At 49.2% G+C, this 17,779-nt stretch overlaps 1 protein-coding gene across 2 annotated transcripts in view; it reads left to right on the plus strand.

Annotated features, from left to right (window-relative positions):
• Positions 1-17,779, plus strand: part of LOC114669411 (arginyl-tRNA--protein transferase 1) — a 59,277-nt gene that overhangs the window by 1,122 nt on the left and 40,376 nt on the right. For both annotated transcript variants that reach the window (XM_028825625.2, XM_028825626.2), the window contains exons 2-4: positions 12,306-12,369; positions 14,800-14,862; positions 15,592-15,692. In XM_028825625.2, the coding sequence (XP_028681458.1) occupies positions 12,306-12,369; positions 14,800-14,862; positions 15,592-15,692 (228 nt within the window). The remainder of the gene's footprint in view (positions 1-12,305; positions 12,370-14,799; positions 14,863-15,591; positions 15,693-17,779) is intronic.

The following is a 17,779-nucleotide window of genomic DNA, read 5'->3' on the forward strand; positions in this document are numbered from 1 at the left end:
ACGATCTCCTCAGTCTGTCAGTGGAGCAGGACGGTGACAGCAGTCTGTCTCTGAAGCTGCTCCTCTGTCTGGAGATGATCCTGTTCAGTGGATTCTCCATGATTGACAGGAGTCTGCTCAGTGCCCATCGCTATGCCATGGATGCCACACTGTCCAGCTCCGTGCCTACAATAGAGCCTGCCTTCCTCACCAGTTTGTCCAGGCGTGAGGCGTCTTTCTTCTTTATGCTGCCTCCCCAGCACACCACCGCGTAGAAGAGGGAGCTCGCCACAACTGTCTGATAGAACATCTGCAGCATCTTATTGCAGGTGTTGAAGGACTCCAGTCTTCTAGTGAAGTATAGTCAGCTCTGTCCTTTCTTACACAGAGCATCAGTATTGACAGTCCAGTCCAGTTTATCATCCAGCTGCACTCCCAGGTATTTATAGGTCTGCACCCTCTGTACACAGTCACCTCTGATGATCACGGGGTCCATGAGCGGTCTGGTCCTCCTAAAATCCACCACCAGCTCCTTGGTTTTGCTGGTGTTCAGGTGTAGGTGGTTTGAGTCGTATCTCAGTATGTTCTTCAAGTCCAAATTGCTGTTGTCCACAGAGCTCAGGCGGTTTGTGTCCTGTTGGTTTTTGTGACTTGCACGCTGCGATTGTGCGGCGCACACACACAACATCTCCCGTTTCTAGATGGTTACGGTGCAGCATTTTGAGATTTTACAGTACTGTGCAAATGAGAAAGCTGACTTTTAAACTGCCTTGTAAACCCTTATGGCGAGTAGAAAGTTTGGGTTATTGGCCTCCGAGAAGCCTGATTAGCAGGGAGAGATTACACTGCCAAGAATCCGATTGTGTGGCCATGTAAACCCGTAACCAGGTTACCGTGGAGGGCACGCGGTCAGCCGGCGCACGTCTCGGCTTCACGCTCATTCAGCAGCCACAAATTGCAAATGTTCAGTTGATCGCATTGTCTTGGCTCAAATAATCTCTCCGTTATATAAAAATATCCTGTGATGAGACTCTCGGCCACACCCTCTCGCGGTCGTCTCACCTCTCATTGGTGTGAATGCTTTTGTCAGACACACCCACTTCCTGCGCTTATACATTTTAACGTTTTCCTCACTTTAAGTTCCCAATTAAAGAAGACGTATTCTGTCCAAATCTTATTGAAGAATTTCATCCCAAAGGGTTATCAACAGAAAAAATGAGTACACCGGTGAGAAACGATGAAGTCAAACGAATTAACGTGAAAACTGTCGATCAGTAACGTGGCACATTGGTTAAATATGTATCAATAGACTGTGCTGAGACAGACAGTTGGTGGTGATGGCGAGGAAGATGAAAACATCAACTTACAATATCATGAAGAATATCTACAACCGTTAACACCGTCTGGTCCTCCACTGCATGAATTACTGTAGAAAGGACGTCTCGTAATGTTATCACATAATTTATATCTGAGTGATGGGCAGTGCAACAGAACACAATTAGTTGGATTCAAAATTAGTCAAACAATTGAGACGTGTGACATTTGAACAGGCAACAAGAAAGGTCATGTAGTCCATCTTCACTAATGACATGAGACACCAAAGGAGATCTTGATCTGCCATTCGTATTAAAATGTTAAGAGTTTCCTGTCAGAATTAGCAAATCAGCGAAACAAAGTCAGTTTATTTAATAGAGAGAGAGAAAATTCACTCAGTTATACGTAGCGTTGTCATGATGAAAGTCCAAACACAGAATCAAAATTCAATGCGATATTCTGACAAAAATTTAATTCAAAAAATTGTTTTTAATGAAATTTTACAGTAAAAGTGTAAGTTTAAAAAGTATTTGCGAGTTAATTTCAAAGCCAAACAGAACAAAATCGTATTACGCAACAAGTACCTCAAACACATCGTAATTTACTTAACTACTGGCTGTAGTGTCAAATAGTTAGTTCTGTTACGCGTATGTAACAATTCTCTCTGTTTGTACATCCGCATCCCCATACAGAACCGCCAAGAGGCTGGTGCACAGTGCCCACCCAGGGGTTGGCGAGCGAAGCGATTGCCCCCTAGTTTGAAAAAAGCTGATCAGACCCCTCCATGCGCACAAAGCGCCGAATTCAGCAACACGACCGACCTGAAGAGCAGTAGGGTGACGTTAACTACTGGGATTCCTTTTTAAAGTGACGGGTAACCGAATGCCACATTCCCTGAATTAGCAGTAACGCTGTTGGTGTCATCGTCCCAGCAGCGTGTGCCAGTATGCCAGTCCTCTGCAGGGCTTAATGGCACTGCCAGGCAGAAAAGAGTTTGCAGCGTGCAATCCGGTAACAGAATCCTATAAATAACACATCAGTTTGACTAAACAGATTTATAACACACAATAATAATAATCAGTGCCATGCTTGTTTTCTAAATTCACTCTGGCTGATGATGATGACGATGACGACGACATTGTTTCACTCTTCATGTTGTGTCTTTTAATGACGTCGCTGTGTTTTGACGGAGGAAAGAACTCCAGAGGGTTACTCACCGTAACCTGTGTGTGATCTGAGTGCTCACAGAGCGGGTGTCATTGGTGCCCTTTCTGTCCGTCTGCCTGGACTGCTGTCCCGTTATGTGACCCTCTCAGAGTTGATCTCGACACTGGACTGTGTCACTTTACGTGGCTGGCCATGTCACATTTGGTGACGGTGTACAGATCACCTGCTGGCCGCCTCTTGTGACAGCGGTTGCTGTTTGGTGAGTTGACAGGTACGTTGAGTTCTGCTGCCATCGTGGCCCTCTCTCTCTCTCTCTCTCTCTCTCTCTCTCTCTCTTTCTTTTCCCCCCTTTTTCAGTTCTGTTGTGGCCCAGGAGACACGAGACATCAGACAGACGAGCTTCTCTTCTTCTCTTGTGTGTTTCTTATCCCTCGCTGCTGCATTCTGGCTGAGCATTCGTCGGCTGTCATTCACATTGAGACCTGCTGGAGGGGCGAGTCACACACTAGTGGGGTCATCATTATGTGCCTGGCTTCAAGGAGGGCACACTGCCAACGCGCTCACATTACACAGATGCAGCCACATTACAACTTATTTTTTTGTACGTATAGCGCTGGTAAAACACAAGTACGGATTAGAGACCAATGACCCGACTGGCACACACACACATATGTGCCGATTTATTAAGACGCACAAAATGGACGAGGTAGAAACTGACTGAACAGACATGGAAACCAACGGCATCTCTCCAGGAATAAAGAACAACCAGTTGGTGAGAGGAGAGATGGCAGTCGTAGAAGAGGAAGGCAGAACTCAAAGTCGCACGGGGGGTTCATACAATGGAGGCTGTGCTGGCCGTCCAATCAGATGAGAGAATCTTGGAATGAAAATCGGCGCACACGTCGTGTTAAGGTGACAAGTCCCAGGACTGCGGCTGCCAGTCGAGTATCCGACACTTGTCTGGTGCCTCTCTGTCATTTCTGACCCTTATCTGTGTGTTATGAGCTCCTTATTGTCCCGTGAAACTCGCGTGTGCCCATCACGACTTGGCGTCACAGTTAGTGAGTACGACTGACACTCAGTCACAGCTGAAGGGCTCGAGTAGGACTGCGATTTGACCGCCACTCCTGGGGGTGGCACTGTGTCCTGACACCATTCCTCTTACCTGTCACTTGAGCTGTCCCCTGTGCACATACCTGTCACACCACTGGCCTCTTCAGTGACTCTGTTGATTCTTGCAGGTTTTAATCGCTCACAGAGGTGCCACACGTCTCGCTTTGATCAGAGTGGGTATTCACTCGCTCCTCGTCCTTAGGCTGGCATCACGCTACACGACTTTAGCCTGAGCTCACGGCCATTGGGACAGTAAGATGCCACTTGGCCCAACAAACTGGCCAGTCGTGTTCTTCTTCAATCTCCAAAATAACGTTGTTGAGGTTTGAATATCCCAGAAGTCACCTGGTCACTTACTGGGGGGGGGTAAAGGAATGATAAGACTTTATAAAATCTTAAGGAATAAAAGACTAATATATCTGTCTGTCAGTCTGTCTCTCTATATAATATATTTAATTCTCAACTCTATATCAGTCACACTGTGTGTGTGTGTGTACGTATATAAAACCTATAAATAGCAAACGCCAGCCAACCCCATACCCGTCCCTCCACAACACCCAGACACAGGTGAAGTTGTGACTGCTCAGTGGCACTAAGCTGCGCTCAGATCTGCTCTGATGGCATCTCGGGTTTCCATTTAAAGTAAAGCCATCATCGGGGTCCAGCTTGTCGTCTTCCCGCATTCTGAACACGCCGTCGCTCGCCATGACATGGAAACGTTCATCTGGCTATTCCAGACTACTTTTCTCTTTGCTGCGTGTTCTTGTCATCTTTGGATTGGCTGTTCCAGCGGTAAGGCGTGATTGGCAGCAGTGATGATGGTGCCACCTGCTGACATTAACTCTACCCCACGTGATGTTCCCAGAGTCTCGTACATTTTCCAAGGTTGTGGATATTGATAGTCGGCAGATCCCTCTGATCCTGTGTGCTCACTCTGTGACCAAATTTGAGATCTCTGCTCATCCAAAGTGGCATTTGATGTGGGCAGAGCACTCGGGTCTGTGTCTGTGCTGGTTTAAAACTTCATTGAAGGTGAATAGTAACAAACCAGAGGCCAAATCCTTGTATTATTCATCTTCATCATCTTCTTCTTTTGGCTGCTCCCGTTAGGAGTCACCATAGTGGATCACCTTCTTCCATCTCTTCCTGTCCTTGTCATCTTGCTCTGTCACACTCATCACCTGCATGTCATCTCTCACCTTATCCATAAACCTCCTCTTAGGCCTTCCTCTTCTCCTCTTACCTGGCAGCTCTATCCTTGGCACCCTTCGCTCGTTATACTCATCATCTCTCTAAACCAACACAAGCCTCTCTGACTTTGTCTCCCCACCGTCCAACCTGAGCTGACCCTCTAATGTCCTCATTTCTAATCCTGTCCATCCTCGTCACGCCCAGTGCAAATCTTAGCATCTTTAACTCTGTCACCTCCAGCTCTGTCTCCTGTGCCACTGTCTCCAGCCCATATAACACAGCAGGTCTCACTACTGTCCTGTAGACCTTCCCTGTCACTCTTGCTGATACCTGTCTGTCACCAATCACTCCTGACACTCTCCTCCACCCTGCCTGCACTCTCTTCTTCACTTCTCTCCCACAATCCCCATTACTCTGTACTGTTGATCCCAAGTATTGAAACTCATCCACCTTCACCAACTCTACTCTCTTCATCCTCACCATTCCACTGACCTCCCTCTCATTCACACACATGTATTCTGTCCTGGTGGTCCTACTGACCTTCATTCCTCTCCTCTCATATCTCCACCTCTCCAGGGTCTCCTCAGCCTGCAGATCACAATGTCATCAGCAAACATCACAGTCCATGGAGACTCCTGTCTAATCTCGTCTGTCACCTGTCCATCACCATTACAGATAAGAAAGAGCTCAGAGCCGATCCCTGATGTAATCCCACCTCCGTCACTCCTACCGCAGACCTCACCACAGTCACACTTCATATCCTGTACAACTCTTACGCATTTCTCTGCCACTCCCGACTTCCTCATACAACACCACAGCTCCTCTCAGTCACCCTGTCATTCATTTTAAAGTTGCCATCTCGATCTCTCAGACTGATTCCTTTCATAATTTTAAACATTTTTAGTCAGCTCATCTCTTCACCTCCATTTATTTAAAGCTTTGACTGCTTCAGTCTTTACTGTTCACTTGATCTCCAGTGTCCTTCAATCAGCCCAGTCGCTCATCTCTGGACCTTCTCTAGTGCTGTTATGTCCATCTTGTAGCCTGGAGACCCAGACTGCACCCAGGACTCCAGATGAGGCCTCACCAGTGTGTTATAAAGTGGAGCACAACCTTCTTTGACTTGAACCCCATGATAAAAGTTGCATAATGTGGCATTAGCTTTAAAACATTAGGACAATCTGGACGAGAACGGGCCATTCTGCACAACAAAACTCGCCAGTCCTATTCACTTAATTCTTCAACAATAACATCAAGTCGAGTTTTGAAGGTCCCTAAAGTCCTACTGTCCACTACACTACTTTGTCACTTATTCCACATGTCTGTGGTTCTCCAATGTTTCTATTGTAGGCACGGAGCTGGACAGTTTGACATCCGTGGCAGAGCGACGGGCGCTGAGCAGACTCCTGTCAGTCATGGAGAATTCACTGCATCCACTGAACAGGATCATCTCCAGACAGAGGAGCAGCTTATCTATCAATCTGATGTTTGTGTGAAATTTCCCCTTCACAAGTTTCCAGCTGTGCCCCCTGTGTTCTCGTTGAACTCATTTTAAAGTCACCGTCTCGATCCACTGGACTAATCCCCTTCATCGTTTTAAACACTTCAGTCAGGTCTCCTTAAGGCTCAGCTCTTTTATTCTTTCTAGCCCTGAATCAGCCCAGTCGCTCTTCTCTGGACCTTCTCCAGTGCTGCTATGTCTGTTGGGCCCACAACTGCACCCAGGACTCCAGATGAGGCCTCACCAGTGTGTTATAAAGCTTGAGCAGAACCTCCTGTGACTTGTACTCCACACATCAAGGCGCTATATAACCTGACAGTCTGTTAGTCTTCTTAATGGCTTCTGAACACTGTCTGGATATCTTAGAACACTCTGGATGAGAACAGGCCATTCAGCCCACCAAAGCTCGCCAGTCCTGTCCACTTATTAACGACAAGTTGAGTTGTGAACGTCCCCAACTTCTTACTGTCTACCACACTACTTGGTCGCTTATTCCAAGTGTCTATCGCTCTTTATGTAAAGAAAAACTTCCTAATGTTTGTGTGAAATTTCCCCTTCACAAGTTTCCAACGGTGTCCCCGTGTTCTTGATGACCTCATTTTAAAGTCACCATCTCGATCCACTGGACTAATTCACTTCATCATTTTAAACACTCAGTCAGGTCTCCTCTTCATCTCCTGAAGGCTCAGCTCTTTTACTCTTTCCTCCTAACTTATCCCCTGTAGCCTTTTCTGTGAACACTGCCTGCCAGTTGATGATGATGATGACTCCGGTACAACTCCCAGGTCCTCCTCATAGGGTGGACTTTTGGTTTTCTGACCCCCATTGTGTATTTGGACCTCCCGTTTTCACTTTTTACTGACGTTAACTCCCATCTGCCGTTAGCCGCGGTGCTCCGAGACTTGTTTGTTGCTGAGGCCGGTTTCCCTCTTGGAGGGGCTGCTCCCCTTGAAGCCCCCCAGGTCTCTGCTGGGTGCAGTGTTGAAGTGCCCGGCCTGCCCCCCGTGGATGTCCCTTTTGCAGACCTCCTGCATGATGACGTGGAGGTAAGTGCAGTGGTGTGTGTGGAGAGGCCCGATGTGATTGGCTAGTAGAGCGGGGCCCACGCACAATGAAACTCGGTGGGATTCTTAACCCCTTGATTTCCGTTTCGCGTTTGTTTCAGGAGTTGTGTGTTAAACTCGCCGCCTCCAGAGACACGTGTCGGTGGCGTCCTGACATTGCCACACGTCAAGTTTTAGAGCCATTCTAACAACAGAAGGAACATCGGGGACAGTGACAGTTTAATGACAAACTTGTGTTTGCTGCCGTGGTGAATACTTAACAGCTCTAAAATAAAAGGGCAGCAAATCAAGGACAGGATGAGGAAGACGACGATCCCTTCAGCCCCCCAGAGAAGTGAATTAAAATGTGGGGTTTGTGCCGCCATCAGCCAAAAAGCAGAGCAGTGTGGTAGAGAAATCAGTCTGTCGTATAAATGACGATACAAGCGAACACTTCAAATGAATAAATAATACATAAATATACACGCTGAGCATAGAAGTGACGTGCAGAACACACAGAGAGACAGACGCACGCCAAGGGGCAGGGGTAACGCGCGGCTGAAGTCAGCTGATCCACCACCGCGCAGTTCTGTACGTCCAATCAGCCCGCATGTTCTTATCGAGAAATCGTGATGATGCGCTTATGAGGTCCTGACTGACACAGACACACAGCAGGAAGTGATGTCATGAGTGAGCGGCATTCTGGAACTGGAGATGACATCATCGGGGGGTGGAGTCTTGAGGTGGACCCAGAAGTGACATCCGGAGTTGTTCTTTTGGGCCAGAAGTGGTGCTGATTGTTCAGTCGTCTTGTGGGAAAAGAGGAGAAAGAATTGGAGTACAGCGCCAACCGCTGGTCTGGTGGGAACCGACGTTTAGTTACGCTTGTAAACTCTCTGCCAGTCACACGTCTGTGTGTGTGTGTGTGTGTGTGATGGCATGTAGTGATGACTGTGCTGCTTTGAAGCACTTGAGTGTTTGTGACTGCCTGGTAGAGTTGGGTCAGCACTTATCGGTGCCAGCTTTCAGACCTCGTGAACGGTGCCCAAGCTGTTCTGAAGTAAGTAACCGATAACCCCCCCATCTTACTTCAGCCTCCCTGGCATGTTGTGCCACACCAGCCCAAGAACTGCTTCCTTCATTATTGAAGCCATGTAAGCTCAATCAGCTAGATGCCAGTGAGGCTTTAATCTCCTGAAGCAATGGGGGTGCTGGTTGGTGCCATCGAAGTGCATGGCGAGGGTTTGGGGACTGAGAGGAAAGCGGACATTTACTTTGTTGCAGAATCACTCATCTAAACTGTACCCAAAGTGTTTTCTGAGATTTGTCAGGTAAAGAAGACAGAAGAGTGACAGTCAGGTGGCTCAGCTTGCCAACCATGGAGTCACAGAGTGCCAGCCTGTTTCAGTTTGATTAGCACGTGCGAGTAAGAATTTCACTGTGCACAGGATACTAAGGACACAAGGGGGCGACATAGTCAGGGGTGGCAGAGTAGTCAGGGGTGCCATTGTGCAAAGGCAAGGAGGACAGAAGTTCTCAGGTCAGGGAGCTCGTCTTGCTAATGATGGCGCTGGAGGGTGACAACATGCATGTTAGAATGTGACAGTAATGACCCTGCTCACGGCCCTGTTTAGGAGTTTGCTGTCGTGTTGTTCTCCTCCCAGACCAGGAAGTGTGGCGCGGTGTGTACGTGTGTGTCTGTTAAGGGCACATGGAGTGCAGCCTCCCATCTTTCAGCAGATGGCACTGCTGGAGAGTAAAGTGACCTGAAGGATTTGGTGTAATAAGCGCAGATTTTTTCAGCCAAAGAACTCCACAAAGTTTCAAATTGAAGTGTTTGTACTCACTGGTGATGGAGCCCGAGAACGGCAGTGTGCTTCCTCAGCTTAGTTTTGATGAATACTCCTTAGCATTTCTGACCGATATCTCTTACACTTGTGTTGTTATGTCTGTATTAACAGTTGCTCATTTTATATCATTTTTATTTCATCATCCCTGGTGCTGGCAGCATAAGACTCTTGACAGGCTGGGTTTCTTCCTCACTCCTTCATCTGAGCTTTAATGGAGGTCTTCTCTCTCTCTCTCTCTCTCTCTCCTTCCTCAGCATTGTTGTTCTTTGCCATGTGCCCTGCCTGCTCAATCATAACACTGGCTGTGTGGCAGTGCGCTTATTTGGGGTCCGAGGTGCTGCTGTTTTATTACACCCTCTCACGCACTGCTGCCTCTAGTAGACTGAACCCCCCTTCCTTTTTGACCTCATTTCTCTCTCTCTCAAGTGGTGTCCTCTCAGGCTCCACCCCTTCTGATTCCATTTCTGTTTCTCTTAGGCCCCGCCCTGTCTAAACCTATTTGTCTCTTTTAGGCCCCATCCCTTTTGACCTCCTCTCTCTCTCTCCCCCCCATTTCTGTTTCTCTTTTAGGCACCGCCCCTTCTTGCCATCTCTCTCCATTTTCTGAACCCATTTGTTTTTCCTCTCCCTTTTGCTCAGGCTCCACCCTATTGACTCCCATTCTGCTCTTTTAGGCTCCGCCCCTTCTGACCTCTCACCCCATTTCTGTTTTTCTTTTAGGCTCCGCCCATTCTGATTTCCCCCTCTCTCCCCCCCCCCATTTCTGTTTCTCTTTTAGGCTCCGCCCCTTCTGACCTCCCCCTCTCTCTCCCCCTATTTGTTTCTCTTTTAGGCTCCGCCCCTTCTTGCCATCTCTCTCTCCCTCGCCAATTTCTGATCCCATTTGTTTTTCCTGTCCCTTTTGCTCAGGCTCCACCCTGTTGACACCCATTCTGCTCTTTTAGGCTCCGCCCCTTCTGACCTCTCACCCCATTTCTGTTTCTCTTTTAGGCTCCGCCCCTTCTGACCTCCCCCTCTCTCTCTCTTCCCCCATTTCTGTTTCTCTTTTAGGCTCCGCCCCTTCTGACCTCCCATCTCTCTCTCTCTCTCACCCCATTTCTGTTTCTCTTTTAGGCTCCGCCCCTTCTTGCCATCTCTCTCTCTCCCTCCATTTTCTGATCCCATTTGTTTTTCCTCTCCCTTTTGCTCAGGCTCCACCCTGTTGACACCCATTGCGCTCTTTTAGGCTCCGCCCCATCTGAGCCCGTTTCTCCCTTCTGCTCCACATTGGCCTGACCAGACTTTGTATTCTAAAACACTGGCGTTTTGACGTCAGCCTCCTCAGCCTTTATTTAATCCCACTTTAACTTTATTTTTTCCCAGTCCAGTTGTAAATCTTTATAAAAACAAGACCAGAAAAAGATGGCTATGCAACCCTGTCATGGAGCACCTGACGTTTTGTCAGAATCTTTGGTCTACTGCATCTGACACCCCGTGTAGTGGCAAGGCTGGCAGCAGACTGCTTTCTGAGGGTCTTGTATTTTGGGTCTGACTGAGATCAGACTTGAGAGGCACAAAGAGAAGGTGTTTACCAAAACAATACGGGTACACAAGAAGCAATGACCCGATCAGAAATACGGTCATTGCCAGTCCCAAAGTGAAAATAATCAAAAGACAAAAATGTAGATACACAAAAAGAACAGTCTGCCTGAATACAAAATACAATCGGGAAGAATCTACGCCAAGCACAGTCCTTTCAGCGACTCCAACAAGAAGGAAAAGAAACCCATCGGTGAACGTGCAGACCCTCTAAATACCTCAATCCAAGCAGAATAAAGCACAAGCCCATATGCTGGATGTACAACAAGCAGCACCAAAGTCGCTGCCCCCTGGCCCGAGTCACCTGAGATGCCCCCTAGAGGTAGGAAGCGACTTTTAGACTGGCAAATGAGGCCCTCGGCCAGTCGTGCGTCCCACCGCTCGCACTCTCTTTCTCCAATGGTGTCTGACTCCCGGTGTGTTCTGCACACGCACTACGCTCAGTGGCCTCCTGGGCACACCAGCACCAACGCACCCTCGACGTGCCCCCACCTGTCCTCTTTTTATAATTTTAACTCTGGGGGGGGGGGGACCCCCTACTGCGAACTAAAGCAAAGCAATCGCTTCTCGCTTCTTACCTTGTTAGCGGCAGGTGGCTTTGGAGGCTGTGGTGCTCGGGCACACATGACGTCCCCCAGGCCTGTCCTGGACACACTTCTACCCACCACAGGCGTCGCACAACATGGCTCCCCCCTGCACTTCGACTGGTTAAAGACATAAGTGCCGTTACTTTACTCCGTGTGAGTCGTCCTTACACAATTCCCAAGACGTTGCCTGTTAAATAGGTAACGAATTACAGTTCTGTCGTTAAGTCCGTCTCTTAAAATCCACGCAGCCACACAAATGCAGGAATTAACAGCTAAAATAATCAAAAACATTCACACCGTGTCACACGCAGGGAGCTAAAGGGCCTGAATGAGTGCAATTCCATGCCAGACCAGAAGGTGGCAGAGTGCACTGCCTCTCTCTCTCTCTCTCTCTCTGCCTGGCCCCACTGATGATGTCACTTCCAGTTCTGGCCCCACTGATGATGTCACTTCCTCCAGTCTGCTTTTAAAGGCGCCAGCAAGGCCGTTCTGGTCTGGCCTGTGCTCCAGTCTCGTCTAGTGTGACCGCGGACTCCGTGTGGCTGCCCCAAACTGTCCTGTGGCCATTTCTTGTGACAGCAGGAGCCGCTCATTACGTTCGCTTTATTTTTGTGTATCGCCCTTCACTGAATTGTAAAAGTTTTACAGGTCAACTTTGCTAATTGCATAAAAACACAAAAGGAGTTTAAAACAACCTGCAGTTCCAAAGTGATTGGCACAAATCAGAGTCACCCATTGCCAGGTTGGCACAGCACAGCCTTAGTGGCCTCCGCAGGATTTTAGCACCGTACAACGCCACTGGCCATCCCTCTTTCACATCCGGGCTTAGAGTTTTGCTCGTTATCGTGCCAGCCTGATCCAGTCCAGGGATGTTGGGTGGGGTAAGGTGGCATGGTCAGAGCCTACCCAGGCACCATCCCGCGTCCCTATGCCTCTTTCGGATGCCCTGATGTTACTCACCTTCTGATTTGCTCTCTTGCAGGAATGTGGGCTCATGTGATGACCGTTCAGGACTACCAGGCCCTCATTGACCGCGGCTGGCGCAGGTGGGTGAGTGTGTGCATAGTTGGCACACTGGAGCTGCTGTTTTATTACTTTTGAAAGAAAGATTTCAGTATTGTCTGATTTGCAAACATTAACATTTGATCACGCAAAAAGAAATGCCAGTGTAGCCTAGCCAGTCCTTTACCTCTGTGCCCTCGACACAGCCACCATTCTGCATTGCATCGTGGTTTGATGTTTATATCTCTGCCACCAGACTCCCTTCATTGATCCTTTGCCCCTTTCAACCTATAACATCTCCTATGGCAGCGACAGGTGCCATTTCATTCCTATGTGGTGGTCTCCATAATGGACCCTCTTCTCAAGAGCTTTGTGCTCCTTAGCCACAGCTAGACTCCTCTGCCAGCTGCTCCTTTAGACATTGGATGGCCATGGCTGCCCACCTCCACTGTATAGATGGCTACCACCGTCCGTCCTCTGTCCCCACACTCGGACTCGAGCCCTTTGTATCCCCCTCTACCCCCCAATGGAATAGTCAACTCGATCGTAAAGCAGACCCCTAGCATGATGTCAATGACGTTTCAGTGGGAAGCTGAAGCAGGCCACTCAGATTGGCTGTCATGGCACAGTCCTTTGCCGGAGTGAGGATCTGTTCCTCTCCCATTGTGTGGTGCCCTGTGAGACCCCTCTTTGCCTGCCCACCTGCTGGCCTCCATTCTGCTGATCTCTGTATCTTCTGCTAGCCTTTATAGAGCCTGTTTGTGACTCTGCCGTCACCGCCTTTGTGACAGCGCAGTATGGTAGCTCGACAGGGGGGACACTTTGCATCAGAGCCGTACAATGTGCCACAGGTCACTGGGACTTCAGGGGACTTCACAGGCTCCTCTAATCAGGTAGCCGAGTCTGGCCTGTGGTTTCTTCCACACTTTATTCCAGCTTATGCAGTAGCTCTGTTGATTACACCCACCCAGGCTGTCTAGCAGCTCAGATGGCACTGCCCACTACTGGGCCTCTTCCCCCGTGACAATCTCTTTCATTTTAAAGCCCCTGTCTAAAATAGCTGCCTAGGCAGTAATACAGATCAGACACTAGAGGGCGATATGATCAGCGGTGCCATCAGTAACTGAGCTCAAGCACTAGAGGGCGATGTGGTCAGGAATAATCGATAGCTGAGGTCAGACACCAGAGGGCAGTTTAGACACTAAGGAGTGATGTCACCTGGGTACAGTCAGTGACAAAGGTCGGACACTAGAGGGCGATGCAGTCTGAGACACCATCAGTAATCAGGGCCATGTAGTCTGGATTCTCATCAGCATCCACATTCAGACACACCAGGTGGCGCTGTAGTCTGGGATGAGCAGTAACAGAATTCAGACAGTAGAGGGCACTTTAGTCAGGATTTAGACACTAAGGAGTGATGTCACCTGGGTACTGTCAGTGACAAAGGTCGGACACTAGGGGGCGATGCAGTCTGGGATGAGCAGTAACACAATTCAGACACTAGGTGGGTGGCGCTGTAGTCCCTCGTTTCAAAGACGGGTATTTCAGGTGAAGAAGGCAGACGTTTTGAGGTCAGGTGGTTGGACTCGCTTATCATAGCACTGGAAAGTGGAGATGTTAGGATTGGCAGAACTTCACCATACTCCACACGTGGAACAGTTTGAAGCTGTAACAGGGTTCAGACGCTAGAGGGCGATGTAGCCAGGGATACCAGAGTTTATGTTGCCCTTGTGATGCCGTTAAGACTGCCAGGGTAGACCACCACAAGACAATGAGCATTAGACGTACCCCAGGGCTGCATGATGTGAGCTGTGAGGAGCAGGCACTGAGGACAGCACGGTGCCACACCCACCACACGACAAACCACCTGGATGGGGAGGTCCGAGTGCAGCTGTGCAACGGGCAACACCTCAGCACCTTGAACAGTGGCTGGAGTGCCAATCCTGCCACCAACCCTTGAGTTTTCAGGTCAACATCATACGCAGGACGGAGCAGTTGCAGGTGAAGGGCCTGGCCCGATGGAGTAGAGTGACTTCTGGCATTTACAACTGGCAAGCACAGACCCCTAACCTCCGAGGCACCACTCGGCCAATTACTGGGAGGGAACGTCTGAACAATGGAGAAGAGACGTGTACCCTGGCAGGGAGGACGTGGGCACTGGATGTGGTGTTAAAACAACTGAGGCCACTTAACAGTGAAGTGACAGGAGGCTCAAGGCCGTGTCCCGAGTGGTGCCAGCTCTGTTTGCTCAGACTTTACATGGCACAGACCGGTGGTTGATTTGCGAGTGTGACAATGACATGAAATAGAAAAACAGTTAGGATTAGGACAGGTGAGCTTTGTGGACACCGGGGGGCACTGACCAAGCCTGTGGTGACGAGGGTCATGAGCGCCTAGCATGGCATGTTGGAGTGAATGGATGTGAAAGTCCTTCATGTTCTTGTCCTGCTAAGTGCCATCTTTTGTTTTGCCAGGAGTGGGAAGTACGTTTACAAGCCAGTCATGAATCGGACCTGCTGCCCGCAGTACACCATCAGGTAAGACTCGTGGTGATCAAAGTGGGCACTCGTCTGGCGGGGTACCTTCTCTGCCGAGTGTCCTGGTAGATCATGTGACCTGATGGCTGAGGGGCTGCTCTGGACACTGGAGGGTGGTGGTCCGGCTTCTGCTCGGGTGGGGGCCACAGGTTCGGCCGTCCATGGTGATGAAGCTGTTAGTGCTTGGGGGGTCCCTCAAAGTGCTCTTGTGCTTTACCTGAGGCTCATGGGCTTCATCCCCTTGGTTCATTTAAGGTGGGAGTTGATGGCCCCCGTCAGCATTTTAACAAAGGAGCAGCGTGGCTGCTGGTATGACGAGTGGCATCGGGCCGCTGAAGCACATTGCTGTAGACGATGGAGGAGTAGCCAGGGGTGGGATGAGAAAACACATGAATGATCACCTGGCAAAAAAAACACATTTCAGGGGGTCTGTACCTGGAATCTGCCCTCCCTGGCCACACCTATGGTACCACCGGTGCTCTCGGATAACATCACACACCAGGGACCCCTCCACTGCTAGCCAGGCTGTGACATCACAACATGCTATCGGCTGATTGGCCTGTTGTGCTCGGGCTTACTGGACCTAACAGATGAGTGAGGGTCACAGGACAGGCCTCCTGAGCAAACGTGGGCGTTCGGAGCCCCCCTGCTGTATACTGACAGGCCTGCCCCTCGCTGACCTGCGTTCACTTTCTTTCTTTTTTTTTTTTTTTCTTTGCCCCCCCTCAGGTGTCATGCTGAAAGTTTCCAGCCTTCCAAAACTCACAAGAAGGTCTTAAAGAAAGTGGGCAAATTCCTGCTCAGTGGACGGCTGCCCCAAGGAGATGCTGGTAATTCATCCTGCGATGCCTCACTCAGGACTGGCGTTTTTGTTTTCTGTGACGAACGGGCCAATCAGATGCTGGGCTTTAGAGATCCGGGAGGAGGGTCTGACGAGTCACAAATCACAGGAGTACGGTGGTCGGCTCTTCTGATTGGACTCGGTGGCCCGGCTTGTCTTTTAATGGACATTTGGTGTCTCTCCAGTAGAGGGCAGCACTGACGCCTTTACTGTGCACGTTGTTACCCTCTGCTGCCACCTCCGTGCTAAGCGTGTAGCCCCCTGCCATCCACTGACGAGCTGGGATTGCTCGATTCATGCCACTTGTGACTAAGTGATGAGTGTCACGTGTGCTCCGGATATGTGACAGCAAGCCCCCTAAAAAGCTGAGTCTGTGCTCTATATTAGGGAGCCACGCTGCTGAAGCGCTCTCCACCTGATTTGCAAGGTAGGTTAGGAATTATTCCAAAATGTAGTTAGTGCCCACACCCTGGCAGGGTGTTGTGACAATACAAAGTATTTTTCCATTTTCTTGTTCTACGTCACTGAGTCACAGGGGCTTGGATTTGGCTTTTCTGACCCAATGAATTAGAAATCCGAAACGGAGATAAACTCCTCTACCTACGGATTCACCCACTGGGCTCTCCCTATCAGCTCTGCCGTTTTTTCCTTTTCTTCTTTGCTCTGCCAGTTGTCATGGTGGTTGTGAGTGACCATCCCTTGTCATGTCCAGCCTCACATTCTCCATTGGATTGAGATCAGGACTCTGATTTGGCCACTTCAGGACATTCACCTTGTTTTAAAGCTTTGGCTTCCTCCCATGGCACTGGTTGCTTGCAGACCACGTCAGGTTTTCCTCCAGGATTTTGCTGCTCTCACATGCCTCCAGGGGGTGCTGCAGAGAAGCATCACCCACAGCCTGATGATGGCACCGCCGTGCTTCACGGTAGAGATGATGTGCAGTGTAACATGGCGATTGGGGTCTCGTCAGTTCACAGGACCTTCTAGCTGAGTCTCCCATATGCCAAGATGTCCTCTGTGGGTCATTTTATTATTTTTTTTTCTTCTTCCTCTTTGCCACTGTCCCATAAAGCTGAGCACCCGGGCAACAGTCTGTCCAATGTGGTCCACTGTAGCTTGTAGCTCTCTTGGTGGCCTTCCTCAATCGTCATCTTCGGCCTGCTCTGTCTGAACTATTTACAGCTTGGCTTACTTTCTTCACGTCTGACTCAACTGGATATTCACTGACTTCTCTTGTCCCCGTCCCCTGACTTGTGCATTTCAGTCTGCGTCTTGTGTTCCTTTGTCTTCATTGTGCCAGTCAGGCCACCATACTGACCACCACAAGGTGGACCTCCAGGTAACCTCCATGGAGTTAATGGTGGGACATCTCATTGAAGGGGCTGAATACTCAGGAGGTCAGTGACTTTGTGTTTTAAATTTGTAATACGGACCCCCTGTTGGATTTGTGAGTTTGCTCGCGTACTGAGAAATGACCAGTCTGTCATTGTAATGGTAATTTGTCATTTTAATGGAGAGAGGCAGAGTAGCAAACAAAAATGCAGAAAAGAAACAAACGACATCAAAGTTAGAAATTGATTTTCAACTACAACCCAGCCGTGAATATTGACAGCCAATGAATCAATCACAGATCCTTCTGATCTCAACTCGTGATGCCCACCTGGCCATAGAATCCGTTTCTTCCATTCCAACCTCTCCACCACTGTGGGCTACAACACCAAAGAGCTGTCGAAGGACGTCGGGGACAAGGCTGGAGTGGGCTACAAGACCACCAGCAAGGAGCTTGGTGACAATTGTTGGTACGATTATTCAGAAATGGAAGAAATATAAAATGACCATCAATCACCCTCGGGCTGGAGCTCCATGCAAGATCTCGCCTCATAGGGTGAGCAGAAAAACCTCCCCAGAGTGTGATGTGTCCACCTCCATGCTTGACTGTGGTGAGGTGTCACACTCCAAACACAACGGGTCAAGTTGATGCCAAAGAGCTCCATTTTGGGTTCATCTGACCACAGCACTTTCTCCCAAGCCTTCTCTGAATCCTTTAGATGCTCACTGGCAAACATGAGACGGGCC

Source organism: Erpetoichthys calabaricus, chromosome 2, assembly GCF_900747795.2.
Source record: "Erpetoichthys calabaricus chromosome 2, fErpCal1.3, whole genome shotgun sequence".
NCBI lineage: Eukaryota > Metazoa > Chordata > Cladistia > Polypteriformes > Polypteridae > Erpetoichthys > Erpetoichthys calabaricus.